Source organism: Amblyraja radiata, chromosome 30 (genome assembly GCF_010909765.2).
Source record: "Amblyraja radiata isolate CabotCenter1 chromosome 30, sAmbRad1.1.pri, whole genome shotgun sequence".
Classification (NCBI taxonomy): Eukaryota; Metazoa; Chordata; class Chondrichthyes; order Rajiformes; family Rajidae; genus Amblyraja; species Amblyraja radiata.
Window position 1 is genome coordinate 13,522,095 of NC_045985.1, and position 14,221 is coordinate 13,536,315.

General features: G+C 49.2%; 1 protein-coding gene across 2 annotated transcripts; it reads left to right on the forward strand.

Moving 5' to 3' along the window:
• Positions 1–222: 222 nt before the first annotated feature.
• Positions 223–9,495, forward strand: LOC116990137 (E3 ubiquitin-protein ligase PPP1R11-like). Of its 2 annotated transcripts, none has more exons than XM_033047690.1 (4): positions 223–299; positions 6,655–6,854; positions 8,332–8,440; positions 9,102–9,495. In XM_033047690.1, the coding sequence occupies exons 2-4, from the start codon at positions 6,759–6,761 to the stop codon at positions 9,353–9,355; spliced, it is 459 nt and encodes a 152-aa protein (XP_032903581.1). In that variant the 5' UTR covers positions 223–299; positions 6,655–6,758; the 3' UTR covers positions 9,356–9,495. The 2 variants fall into 2 exon arrangements, with proteins under 2 accessions (XP_032903581.1, XP_032903582.1); XM_033047691.1 differs by having other exon boundaries at positions 223–295; positions 6,652–6,854.
• The last annotated feature ends 4,726 nt before the right edge of the window (positions 9,496–14,221 follow it).

A 14,221-nucleotide genomic window follows, 5' to 3' on the forward strand; every position in this document is an offset into this window, starting at 1 on the left:
CCCTCCCAGTGAATGCCGCCAGTATCAAACATGGCGCGCGCCCCTGCAAAAACAAGGGATGGTTGTTGCCAATATCAAACATGGCGCGCGCAACCCCTGCAAAAACAAGGGATGGTTGTTGCCAATATCAAACATGGCGGGCCGCCCGGGTTAGAGGGGAGGGGAAGGTTCCGGGGTGAACACCAGAGCCGGGAGCGGAAGTCAGGGGGAGGGGGAGGAGGAAGGAGATGGGCGGCGGAACGGGGGACAGAGCGCAGGGACGGGCCTGGAAGGTGGAGGCGGAGTGAGCGACGCTCAAGGTAACGCGGGGCCGGGATAACCGGGATAACCGGGATAACCGGGCCCAGGGTCACATCGGTGGGTGAGAAGGAACTGCAGATGCTGCTTTAGAAACATAGACAATAGCTGCAGGATTAGGCCATTCGGCCCTTCGAGCCTGCACCGCCATTCAATATGATCATGGCTGATCATCCAACTCAGTATCCCATCCCTGCCTTCTCTCCATACCCCCTGATCCCTTTAGCCACAAGGGCCACATCTAACTCCCTCTTAAATATAGCCAATGAACTGTGGCCTCAACTACCTTCTGTGGCAGAGAATTCCACAGATTCACCACTCTCTGTGTAAAAAAATGTTTTCCTCATCTCGGACCTAAAAGATTTCCCCCTTATCCTTAAACTGTGACCCCTTGTTCTGGACTGCCCCAACATCGGGAACAATCTTCCTGCATCTAGCCTGTCCAACCCTTTAAGAATTTTGTAAGTTTCTATAAGATCCCCCCTCAATCTTCTGAATTCTAGCGAGTACAAGCCGAGTCTATCCAGTCTTTCTTCATATGAAAGTCCTGACATCCCAGGAATCAGTCTGGTGAACCTTCTCTGTACTCCCTCTATGGCAAGAATGTCTTTCTTCAGATTAGGAGACCAAAACTGTACGCAATTAGAAGGAACTGCAGATGCTGGTTTAAACCGAGGACAAGTCTGAAGGAGGGCCTCGACCTAAAACGTCGCCCATTCCCTCTTGTCCACAGATGCTGCCTGTCCCGCTGAGTTACTGCAGCATTTTGTGTTGATCTTCAGGGTTAACGGGGCTGGGACTGTAGTAGATATCATTTTCTGTAGTAAATGTATCTTATATAATCTGTATTTAAAAGTAGTTTTGTTAGTGTGGCCGTTCTCAGTTTACAGGCCATTTGGTCACAGACCACATGCTTTTTCATGAGGACACATTCCTCAGCTCTTCTGTAAAACAAAGGGCTCAGCGTTTACGACTGACAACTGTTTATATTAGTCTTAGATAGCAAGACGTCGCAGGATCTGTGAGCTACGTTTAATTATACTCATGTTGAGATATGAGGAAAGACAGATAAGATGGGTAGAAGTTCGTTGGGTGGGGGGTATGTGACCTTTGTATGTTGGATTTCTTTTGTTTATACAAACTGAGGGGACTAAGATGTTGGGAAAGAGATGGTGGTCTGGAAATGTAACAATGCTTTGAATAATGTTGTCAGTATGCTGCAGATGCTGGTTTAAACCGAGGACAAGTCTGAAGAAGGGCCTCGACGTGAAACGTCGCCCATTCCCTCTTGTCCACAGATGCTGCCTGTCCCGCTGAGTTACTGCAGCATTTTGTGTTGATCTTCAGGGTAACATCGGGGCTGGGACTCGGGTAAAGGGCTTAGATTCAGATAACCGACAGGGCTGGGGCTGGGACCCAGGTAAAGGGACTGGGACCTCGACCCAGTCAAGGAAGGGCTTGGATTGGACTCAGATTAACGGACTTGAGCCGGTCTCCATGGGGACCCGCCGCCTCTGCTGCAATTTAACACACTGCAGCATGGGGAGGAGGCAGGGCTGTAAATAATAATAATAATAATATCTTTTATTGTCATTGCACATCAGTGCAACGAAATTTAGTCTGCAGCTTCCAACCGATGTAAAAGAAAAGTAAAATAAATAAATAAGCTGTGTGACGTGACCATCCGAGGGAGACAGTCCAGGGGGGATGGGGGGCACTCAGCAGGGCCAGTTCAGAGCCGCTATAGCTCTGGGAATAAAGCTGTTTCTGAGTCTGGAGGTTCGGGCGTAGAAGGCCTTGTAACGTCTGCTGGAGGGAAGTAGTTCGAACAGTCCGTTACAAGGGTGTGAGGAGTCTTTATGGATGCTGACGGCCTTCCTGAGGCACCGTGTGTGGTAGATGCCCTCCAAATAAACCCTCCTACAAACTGCTGCAACAGAGTGGGAATTCAGAAGTATCCTCTCTGGATATTAATCTTAAACATTATCTATAATGTGGGTCTGTCAGTAAATAAATATCTCTCCCCCACCCCCATATATACATTATTGTCACGATTTAAACAGCATGTATTGTGTGGGTCAACTCTTAAATAGTCTCTTCCATTACCTAATGCACATTAATATATGAGCATTACATTAATATAACTGAACATTATCTATACTGTGGGGCAGTAGTGAATTAATATCATGTTTAAAAAGGAACTGCAGACGCTGGAAAATCGAAGGTAGTGAATTAATATCCCCCCATTACATCAATATTGGGCTTTAAAAACAACGTATAGCTTGTGGACAGCTGGCAAATGGCATCTATAACTTAATAACATTCTAAATATAAAGTATGTTTGTTAATGTTTGCATCTATGAACTAATATCACTCAAAACATAATCTATATTGTGCGGCAACTAGTAAATTAATATTCCGCCTCGCACCCCACCATGCATTAATATTGTGTTTTAAACACAATGCATTGTACGAGACTACTCGCTAATGGCATCTAAAAACTAATAACATGCTCTAAACATCGTCTATAAAGTGGGGTAGTTGGGGAAGTAATAGCTCCCTGTACATTAATGCTGTGTTTTAAATACTACATATTAAATGGAGAAACCTCAGCTATAAACTAATATTAGGTTCTAAACATAATCTATACATTACTGCCTTGCTGTAAACACAATGTATTGTCTGGTGACAGTTAGTAAATGTTCTAAGCTATAAAATAATATGAGGCTCTGACCGTTATAATGTGGGACAGCTGGTACATCTGTACCCCTCCCCGATTCATTAATATTGTTCTTTAAATACAATGCAGCTCCCAGGCTCTGGAACTCCCTCCCCCAACTGATCTGCAATTCCGTGTCCCTCACCATCTTCCAGTCCCGCCTCAAGACCCATCTCTTCACTTCTGCCTATCCTTAGCCCCACATCCCCCTCCCTTTTCATCTGTGCATTAATTGCCTCATACTGTGTTTTGAATTGAATTCTGTCTTTACTTTGTGTACTAGTCATGTCTCTACTATTTATTTCATTCCCCTTATATGTTTTTACTCTACCTGCTAAATTTTTGTAAGGTGTCCTTGAGACTTTTGAAAGGCGCCCATAAATAAAATGTATTATTATTATTATTAATGTATTCAATGAGGCATTAAAAATTGGTCTCATCTATATACTAATGTCCCCTTATACATTTATATTGTGCTTTAAACAGCATGTATTGAGTGGAGAAACTTCATAACTGCTCCCATCAATAATCAAGCTCTAAACAATTTTGGTGAATTAATATTTGGTGAATTAATATCTCCCTATTCATTAATAAAGTGATAGTGATACAGGTCCTTCAGCCCAACGTGCCCAGCTGCACTAGTCCCACCTGCCTGCGCTTAGTCCATATCCCTCCAAACCTGTCCTATCCATGTACCTGGCCAACTGTTTCTGAAACGTTGGGATAGTCCCTGCCTCAACTACCTCCTCTAGCAGCTTGTTCCATACACCCACCCCCTCAGATTCCTATTAAATCTTTTCCACTCCACCTTGAACCTATGTCCGCTGGTCCAAGATTCCCCTACTCTGGGCAAGAGATTGGGGATACATGTACATATGTAGAAACCTAGTAAATGGTCTCATCTATAAACTAATATCCCCTTACACATTAATCTAAACAGCCTCTATTGTTTGGAGAATCCTTGTAACTGGTCTAACCTATAAACTAATATCAGGCTTGAAACATAACCTATAATGTGGGGTAGCTGGTAAATAAATATTTTCTAATAATTAATGTAAACAATGCATAGCTTGGGTGGAAGATGGGAAATTTTCTCAGCTGTAAATTAATATCAGGCTCTAAATATCATCTATAAAGTGGGATGGTTGGTAAATAATTCTCCCCTGTAAAATATTCTCCCCTGTAAATTAATGTAATGTCCTAAGCAAAATGTGCAGGGCAGCTGATTCATATTTTGTCAATCTGAAGGATCCAATAAGAAATCAAAATGTCATCAGTCCATTCCGCCCTCAGATGCTGCCTGACTTGCTGAGTTCCTCCAGCACATTGGCTCAAGACTCCAGCGTCTGCAGTTCCTTGGGCCTCCAGTCTTCTCTTGGCATTGGTTTATTATTGGCATGTGTTGTGAAAAAGTGTGTTTAGCGAAAATTATACTTTACATAAGGTAGTACAACAGAATATGGTGTTCCAGCTATGGAGAAAGTGCAAGTAAAATAAAAGTGCAAGGGATGCAATGATATACATCGGAAGATCGGGAGTGTAGCATATAAGGGCAGCCACGGTGGCTCAGCTCAGCGATAGAGTTGCTGCTTTACAGCGCTTGCAGAGCCGGTGACCTGGAGTCTGTACGGAGTTTGTACATTCTCCCCATGACCCGGTGGGTTTTCTCCGAGATCTGCGGTTTCCTCCCACACTACAAAGACGTGCATGTTTCTAGGTTAATTGCTTGGTATATTTTCTCTATTTTCAAGATCTAGCTCTGAGGGCTAAAGGAATCAAGGGATATGGGGAAAAAGCAGGAATGGGTACTGATTTTAGATGATCAGCCAAACTTACAAAATTCTTAAGGGGTTGGACAGGCTAGATGCAGGAAGATTATTCGCGATGTTGGGGAAGTCCAGAACTAGGGGTCACAATTTAAGGATAAGAGGGAAGTCTTTTAGGACCGAGATGAGAAAATTATTTTTTACACAGAGAGTGGTGAATCTGTGGAATTCTCTGCCAAAGAAGGTTGTTGAGGCCACAGTTCATTGGCTATATTTAAGAGGGAGTTAGATGTGGCCCTTGTGGCTAAAGGGATCAGGGGGTATGGAGAGAAGGCAGGTACAGGATACTGAGTTGGATGATCATGCATGATCATATTGAATGGCGGTGCAGGCTCGAAGGGCCGAATGGCCTAATCCTGCATTTATTCGTCTATATTTCTATACGTGTAAATTGTCCCTAGCGTGAGTGGGATAATGTTAATGTGCAGGGATCTGTGGTCAGTGCGGACTCGGCTGCATCTCTAAACTAAACTAAAAGAGGTCCATTCAAGACTTTAGACTTTAGGAATACAGCGGGGAATAGCCCACTGAGTGCGCCGACCAGCAATCACCCCGCACTATCCTACGCACTAGGGACAATTTTAATTTTACCAAAGCCAATTAACCTACAAACCTGCACGCCTTTGGAGTGCGGGAGGAAACCGGAGCACCCGGGAAAAGCCAACGAAGGTCACGGGGAGAACGTACAAACTCTGTACAGACACCGCCCGTAGTGAGGATCGAACGCTGGTCCCTGGCGCTGTGAGGCAGCAGCTCTACCTCTGTGCCGCCCTGAGTGTCTGATAGCAGTGGGGAAGCAGTGGAAGGAAGCTCGCCCAGAAAGTAAATTGAAGAGAGCATTGTTAGTAATTTTGAGGGTCTTTGAATGGGTGATTTGAAAGAGTTGGATGATTATGATGGGTGCAAGGAGATCCGTTTGTGCCAGTGCCGCAGAGTCGCCACAGGGTGACGCCATCTGCCTGTTTCTTGGCCTTAATGATGGCCTATAGATTATAGTTGTTAAACACGTAGCTCCCATTGCAAACAGAGCAGAACCTGAGAGGCTATAACTAACCGGGGGAGGCTGAATACAGGATGTACAGAGGACTGTTTAATGTGATTGAATAGCAGAGTGGAGTCGATGGGCCGAATGGCCTAATTCTACTCCTTGTAACTTGTGAGCTTGTGTTCCGCGGTGGACAGTGTGCTGCAGGGGGGTTGTGAGCTGTGTTTACAGTCTTCCCCGCTGCTGGGGCGGACACCCCTGTGCGTGGGGTAGAGGGGAGCAGGGCCGAAGGTGTCCTGGTTGGGTTGCTCCTGGGCCGGGCAAGCAGACCATCATCCGGAGTCACAGCGCCAGGCGGAAGAGGGCTCTGCCCGAGCCAGCTGCCCGCCCCCTTTTCCGGTGTTACAACCGCAGCCTGGGTGGCACGAGAGAATGGGATCTATGCACTGTCCACGGGCGCCTGGGGATTTCAGGGAGCGCGTGGTGGGTGGGGTGGATTGTGGGGTGTGGGGTGGGGGATCAGGTGGGTGTGCGGGGTGGGGGGATGGGGGGGGTGTGGTGGGGGGGTTGGGGTGGGGTGTGGGGGGGTGGGGTTGGTATTTGGATTGCTATCCTCAATAAGGATGGGAAACTGTTAATTTTTAAGAATATATTGCTTTATGTTTGTATATGTGGTGGGTTTGTTTGCATTTTTGTGTAGATAGTTGATTAAAATGATTTTTGGTTGGCGGTTAGTGTGGAGTGATCGTGGCCCCCCCCCCCCCCCGTGTGCATTGGTTGGGGGGGGGGGCTGTCGCGCTGCTTTAACGCCGTTCCCCACTCTGCAGGGAGCCGCGTTGTGGAGAGTGATCGCGACCGTCCATCTGTCCGTCACCACCCCCTCGCAGCTGTCGAGGGCCGGTGGGCAGAGACGGGGGCAGCCCTGGCGACAATGGAGAGGGAGCCGGAGCGCGGAGCCATGGCTGAGACCGCCAGCTCTTCAGCCACCATCACCGAGACGGTGGACAGCACGCAGCCCGCCCCAACCGTGAGTGCCGCCTCTCCCACATCCCCCCCCCCCCCATCTCCCTCACCCTGTCCTTCCCTATCCCCCCTCCCTCTAACCCCCAACTCCCCCTCCCTGTTCCCCCATCCCCCCAATCCCCACCCCCATACCCATTCCCCCCTTTCCTGTACCCACCCATCGTCCTGTCCGGTCCCACCCCAGTCCTCCCCCTCCGCCCGAAACGTTGCCTATTTCCTTCGCTCCATAGATGCTGCTGCACCCGCTGAGTTTCTCCAGCATTTTTGTGTACCTATTGAGTAGAGAAGTTGGGAGGTCATGTTGCAGTTGTATAAAACTTTGGTGAAACTGCATTTAAAATATTGTAGGTACACAAAAATGCTGGAGAAACTCAGCGGGTGCAGCAGCATCTATGGAGCGAAGGAAATAGGCGACGTTTCGGGCCGAAACCCTTCTTCAGACTGATGGGGGGTGGAGGGGAGAAGGAAGGAAAAAGGGAGGAGGAGGAGCCCGAGGGCGGGGGGATGGGAGGAGACAGCTCGAGGGTTAAGGAAGGGGAGGAGACAGCAAGGGCTAGCAAAACTGGGAGAATTCAACGTTTATGCCATCCGGATGCAATCAACCCAGGCGGAATATGAGGTGCTGGTCCTCCAATTTCCGGTGTTGCTCACTCTGGCAATGGAGGCGACCCAGGACAGAGAGGTCGGATTGGGAATGGGAGGGGGAGTTGAAGTGCTGAGCCACCGGGAGTTCAGGTAAGTTATTGCGGACTGAGCGGAGGTGTTCGGCGAAACGATCGCCCAACCTCCGCTTAGTCTCCCCGACAGAAATTGTGTTCAGTTCTGGGCACCATGTTACAGGAAAGATATTGTCAAGCTTGAAAGGGTTCAGAAAATATTTATGGGGATGTTACCAGGACTAGAGGGTGTGAGCTATAGAGAGAGGTTGAGTAGGCTGGGTCTCTATTCCATGGAGCGCAGGAGGATGAGGGGTGACCTTAGAGAGGTGTACAAAATCATGAGAGGAATAGATCGGGTAGATGCACAGAGGTTTTTACCCAGAGTAGGGGAATCGAGGATCAGAGGTCATCGGTTCAAGGTGAAGGGGAAATGATTTAATAGGAATGTGAGGGGTATCTTTTTCCACACAAAGGGTGGTGGGTGTATGGAACAAGCTGCCAGAGGAGGTAGTTGAGGCTGGAACTATCCCATCGTTTAAGAAACAGTTGGACAGGTACATGGATAGGACAGGTTTGGAGGGATATGGACCAAGCACAGGCAAGTGGGACTAGTGTAGCTGGGACATTGTTGGCCGGTGTGGGCAAGTTGGGCCGAAGGGCCTGTTTCCACACTGTATCACTCTATCCACACACATCTCAATGCCTGCCCCCCGCCCCTGGGCCTGTGTGGACACTGTGCGGGTGTGTTGATCCACTCGCTGAGGTTCTGGTCAACATCTCACTGCCTCCCTCTCTTTCCCCCCCCCCCCCCCCCCTCCGCAGGAGAACCGCAGCATCACCATCCGCCTGAGGAAGCGGAAAACAAACAAGAAGGTGGAGTGGTCCAGTGACACTGTGGACAACGAGCATCTGGGCCGTCGCTCCTCCAAGTGTAAGCCTCCCCCCCCCCCCGGCCGTGAACCCCCCTTCCCCTTGTGGACTCCCCGCGGACCACTCATCCCCCCCCCCCCTCCATCCCACTCCCTCGCCCCACCCTCCCCTCCACCTCCCCATCCCTTGGACCTCCCTGCCCTGCCCCGCATGGACCCCTCCTCCCCACCCCTCCATGTGGCCGCCGGTCCCCTCCCCAACCCCCCGCCCCCCCAATCCCGCGGATCCCTCCACTCTGGGGTCAGCACACAGAACATAGTAGGCATTGACTACAAAACAGATCAGTGTGTCCATATACCATTTTATTTATATATATATATATATATATACACACATGAATAAATAAACTGATCAAGTGCAAATAACAGATAATGGGTTATTAATGATCAGAGTTTTGTCCGAGCCAGGTTTAATGTCCTGATGGCTGTGGGGAAGTAGCTATTCCTGAACCTGGTTGTTGCAGTCTTCAAGCTCCTGTACCTTCTACCTGAAGGCAGCAGGGAGATGAGTGTATGGCCAGGATGGTGTTGTAATGGGGCGTAATGTCGAGGGTAGGCTGATCTCTAACGGGGTTCCCCCCCTCTCTCCCTCTCTCTCTCTCCCTCTCTCTCTCTCTCTCTCTCTCTCTCTCTCTCTCTCTCTCTCTCTCTCTACCCCCGCAGGTTGCTGCATTTACGAGAAGCCTCGAGCGTTCGGGGAGAGCAGCTCGGAGAGCGAAGAGGAGAACGGCGGCTGCGGCAACGCTCACTGCCTGCGGGGCCACAAGAAGCCCTTCCCGGGAGCTGCTAGTGCGGGGCCCGCTGGCGGGGGGGCCAGCAGCAAGCCCGGGGGTCCCCCCGACAAACCCCACCCCCCAGAGCCGGCCCACAGCCCCAAACACCCCACCCTCCGGCACCCCCACCTGCCCCACAAATGACCCGGCGGCAGAGGCACTGGGGAGGGGGGAAGGGGGGGGGGACGCATCACCATCCCCCTGGACCACCCACTCCCCTCCCTCCCTCGCACCTCCCCTCACCCCCTCCCTCAACCGCCCTGCGACCCCCAGCAAGTCTGCCCCCCTCCCCGAACTGAACCCACCCCCCCAACCCGCTGAACCTTTGCTTTCTCCCACAGGAGAGGTTTCTTTTTTAAACTAGATCTGTACGTTTATATTGCATTTGTAATTTATTTAATAGGAACCTTTTTTTTCTTCTTTTGTTTTCGGTTTGCCACAGCAGGCGGGCCCTGGGGAACGGGGAAAGGGGATGGACCCGGAGGGGTGGAGGGGTTGGGGGGGGAGGTTGCATGCGACGCACGGAACCACAGGTTTGCACGATAATCCCGCAGCTAATTTGTGAATGGAGGGGGCGAGAGAGGGGGTAGAAAAGAGTTAAGAGGAGAGAGGAGGGGAGAGGAGAGAATGAGAGGATTGAGGGGGAGGGGGAGAGTGGGAGGAGCGGAGAGGGAGAATGGGGAGGACTGAGGAGGGGGTGGGAGAGAGAGAGAGAGGATGGGAGGTTAGAGAGGGGAGGAGAGAGAGTTGGAGGAGGATTCGGGGGAGTGGAGGGGGCAAATATTTGTCGCTGGGGATCGCGTGATCGAGACCCATGGAAGGTCGCGGAGAGGAAGGGGCGTAGGGTAGACATCTGTCCCCGTAGGGCCCGAGATAGGTGGCACGGTGTAGACTGTCTTTGCACCCTCCCCCACCCCTTGTGTCCTCCCCCTTCCCTCAACACAGTCACGCATGTGGGAGTCTCTTCACCCCCGCCCCACGCCACAGATCGGATGTATTGAAATAAAATTGGTCTTGCTCAACACGAGGTAGCGTGGGGGACATTGAATGAAGCGCCGGGGGCCGGTGTACTGTACTGTACTGTCTGTGTGGACTTTGTGCGTTCCTTCCCCTGTGACCTGCCTGCGGTGGGTTTCCTCCCACACTCCAAAGACGTGCAGATTTGCAGGTTAATTGGCTTCGGTTAAAAACTACAAATTGTGTGTAGGTGGTGTGTTGTGTCGGATGGTGTTAGTGTACCGGGAGAGGAGAGGGAAAGGGGATCGTCCCCTTTGGGGTCAAAATCATAAGTGATAGGAGTAGAAGGCCATTCGGCCCATCAAGTCTACCCCGCCATTCCATTGTGGCTGATCTATCTCTCCCTCCTAACCCCATTCTCCTGCCTTCTCCCCATAATCTCTGACACCCGTAACTAATCAATAATCTATCTACAGTGCCCTCCATAATGTTTGGGACAAAGACCCATCATTTATTTATTCGCCTCTGTACTCCACAATTTGAGATTTGTAATAGAAAAAAATCACATGTGGTTAAAGTGCACATTGTCAGATTCTAATAAAGGCCATTGTTATACATTTTGGTTTTACCATGTAGATATTACAGGAGTGTTTATACAAAAGCCCCCCCCCCCCCCCCCCCCCCCCCCATTTCGGGGAACCATAATGTTTGGGACACAGCAATGCCATGTCAATGAAAGTAGTCATGTTTAGTATTTTGCTGCATATCCTTTGCATGCAATGACTGCTTGAAGTCTGTGATTCATGGACATCACCAGTTGCTGGGTGTCTTCTCTGGTGATGCTCTGCCAGGCCTGTATTGCAGCCGTCTTTAGCTTATGCATGTTTTGGGGGCTAGTCCCCTTCAGTTTTCTCTTCAGCATATAAAAGGCATGCTCAATTGGGTTCAGATCGGGTGATTGACCACGGTGTTTCACAGATGAGGTGGTATGCTTTGGATCTTGGGCAGTTCCTTCTCTCCTCCATACTTTGCTCTTGCCATCACTCCGATAGAAGTTAATCTTCGTCTCATCTGTTCACAAGACCTTTTTCCAGAACTGTGGTTGCTCTTTTAAGTACTTCTTGGCAAACTGATTTTTGCGGTTAACCAGTGGTTTGCATCTTGCAGTGTAGCCTCTATTTCTGTTCATGAAGTCTTCTGCGGACAGTGGTCATTGACAAATCCACACCTGACTCCTGAAGAGTGTTTCTGATCTGTCAGACAGGTGTTTGGGGATTTTTCTTTACTATAGAGAGAATTCTTCTGTCATCAGCTGTGGAGGTCTTCCTTGGCCTGCCGGTCCCTTTGCGATTAGTAAGCTCACCAGTGCTCTCTTTCTTCTTAATGATGTTCCAAACAGTTGATTTGTAAGCCTAAGGTTTGGCTGATGTCTCTAACAGTTTTATTCTTGTTTCTCAGTCCCATAATGGCTTCTTTGACTTTCATTGGCACAACTTTGCTCCTCCTGTTGATAAACAACAATAAAAGTTTCTAAAGGTGATGGAAAGACTGGAGGAAAGACTAGGTGCTGAGAGCTCTCTTATACCTGCATTAAGGAGGCATTTAAACACACCTGAGCAATCTGAAGAAGGGTTTGGGCCCGAAACGTCGCCTATTTCCTTCGCTCCATAGATGCTGCACCCGCTGAGTTCCTCCAGCAATTTTGTGTACCTTCGATATTCCAGCATCTGCAGTTCCCTTTTGAACACAATTACAAACACATGTGAAGCCACGTGTCCCAAACATTATGGTGCCCTGAAATGGGGGGACTTTGTAAAAACACAGCTGTAATTTCTACATGGTGAAACCAAAATGTATAAAAATAACCTTCAATAATACTGACAATATGCACTTTAGCCACATGTGATTTTTTTTTCTATTACAAATCTCAAATTGTGGAGTACAGAGGCAAATAAATAAATGATGTGTCTTTGTCCCAAACATTATGGAGGGCACTGTATCTCTGCCTTAAATATATCCATTGACATGGCCTCCACGGCCTGCTGTGGCAAAGAATTCCACAGGCGGATTCTACAGATTAACTCCACAGACCACCCTCTGTCTAATGAAATTTCTCCTCATCTCCTTCCTAAAAGAATGTCCTTTAATTCTGAGGCTATGACTTCTAGTCCTAGACTCTCCCACTAGTGGAAACTAATAAATTGTCCCCTAGTGTGTGGATGAGAAAGTGGGATAACTAGTGTGTTCAATGGTCGGCGTGGACTGAAGGTTCTGTTTCCACGCTGTATCTCTGTCTGTTTGGAGTTTGCACGTCCTCTCTGTGACTGCATGGGTTTCCTCCCACACTTCAAAGGCATGCAGGTTTGTGGGTTAATGGCTGGCAGTTGCCTGATGGGCCGAATGGACTGTTTACGTGCTGGCTGGAGACAGAAGCCCGGACAAAGGTCAGGCCGATCGGGATTAAATAATTCACCAAAAAACTTCCAAACGGGAGATACCTCGCTCCATGTGTCCCACCTCGTCCTTGTCTGAAGAAGGGTCTCGACCCGAAAAGTCACCCATTCTGATAGAATCTTATAGAAACTTATAAAATTCTTAAGGGATTGGACAGGCTAGATACAGGAAAAATATTCGCCATGTTTGGAGGGGGGGGGGGGGGGGGGGGGGGGGGGAGGAGGGAGGGAGGGAGGGGGCAGAACAGTTTAATAGTCACAGTTTAATAATAAGGGGTAGGCCATTTAGGACTGAGATGAGGAAAAACAATTTCACCCAGAGAGTTGTGAATCGATGGAATTCTCTGGCACAGAAGGCAGTGGAGGCCAATTCACTAGATGTTTTCAAGAGCGAGTTAGATTTAGCTCTTAGGGCTAACGGAATCAAGGGATATGGGGGGAAAAGCAGGAACGGGGTACTGATTCTGGATGATCAGCCATGATCATGTTGAATGGCGGTGCTGGCTCGAAGTGCCGAATGGCCTACTTCTGCACCTATTTTCTAAGTAACATCCTCTCCACATCCACTCTATCCGAGCCTTTCACTGTTCGGTATGTTTCAATGAGGTCCCCCCTCACACTTCTAGACTCACTCTGTGACTTTGTGGCAGGGTAGGGGCATGTGTCACACCTATTCTCTATGTTTCTATTCTGTTTCTTCAGAGATGCTGCCTGACCCACTGAGTTACTCCACCTTTTTGTGTCTTCTCTTCTTGTGTTGTGTGTTAGGGTAGATCTGCAGGCGGGGGGTTCTGGATAAAGGGACAAAGTGCTGGAGGGCCTCGTGGGTCAGGCGGCATCTGTGGTGGGGGCAGGAAGGGGTGGCGTCACATCTGGAGGTTTCCCCCAAGATGGACACAATAAGCTTGAGTAACTCAGCACGACAGGCAGCATCTCTGGAGAGAAGGAATGCGTGAGGTTTCGGGTCGAGACCCTTCTTCAAACTGAGAGTCGGGAGAGGGAGACACGGAGATATGGAAGGGTAAGGTGTGAAACGCAAGATCAAAGGGGACAATGTTCAAGGAAAATGTAGAATGGGTCATTGTTGGCTGAGGTGAAGGTGACAATGAGGCGTACAAAGTAAAATATAACCAGGGGGACAGTCAGGCTGGTCGGAGAATAGGATGGGGGAGAGATGGATATAGCTTCCACTGCACCATCTTGTGGAATAGGGTTCTAGGGCAGCACACAGTGTAGAGAGTAGACCTGCTGTCTCCCAGTGTCAGAGACCCGGCTTTGATCCTGACTTTGGGTGCTGTCCAGGTGGTGTTCGCACGTTCTCCCTGCGACCGCGTGGGTTTCCCCTTGCATCCCAAAGACGAGGAACTCAAGACTGGACGGTGGGAGGGGAGGCAGAAGCTGCAATCAATGCAGGGGAGGGGAGGAGGAAACCTAAAAAATAGGTGCAGGAGTGCTAAGAACTGTTTCGGTCTCCTAATCTGAGAAAAGACATTCTTGCCATAGAGGGAGTACAGAGAAGGTTCACCAGACTGATTCCTGGGATGTCAGGACTTTCATATGAAGAAAGACTGGATAGACTCGGCTTGTACAAGCTAGACTT

Coding starts and splice junctions, on each gene's coding strand:
- LOC116990137 (XM_033047690.1), top strand. CDS start 6,759: ATGGAGAGGGAGCCGGAGCGCGGAGCCATGGCTGAGACCGCCAGCTCT. Junction 6,855..8,331: donor GCACGCAGCCCGCCCCAACC/GTGAGTGCCGCC, acceptor CCCCCTCCGCAG/GAGAACCGCAGCATCACCAT. Junction 8,441..9,101: donor GGGCCGTCGCTCCTCCAAGT/GTAAGCCTCCCC, acceptor CTACCCCCGCAG/GTTGCTGCATTTACGAGAAG.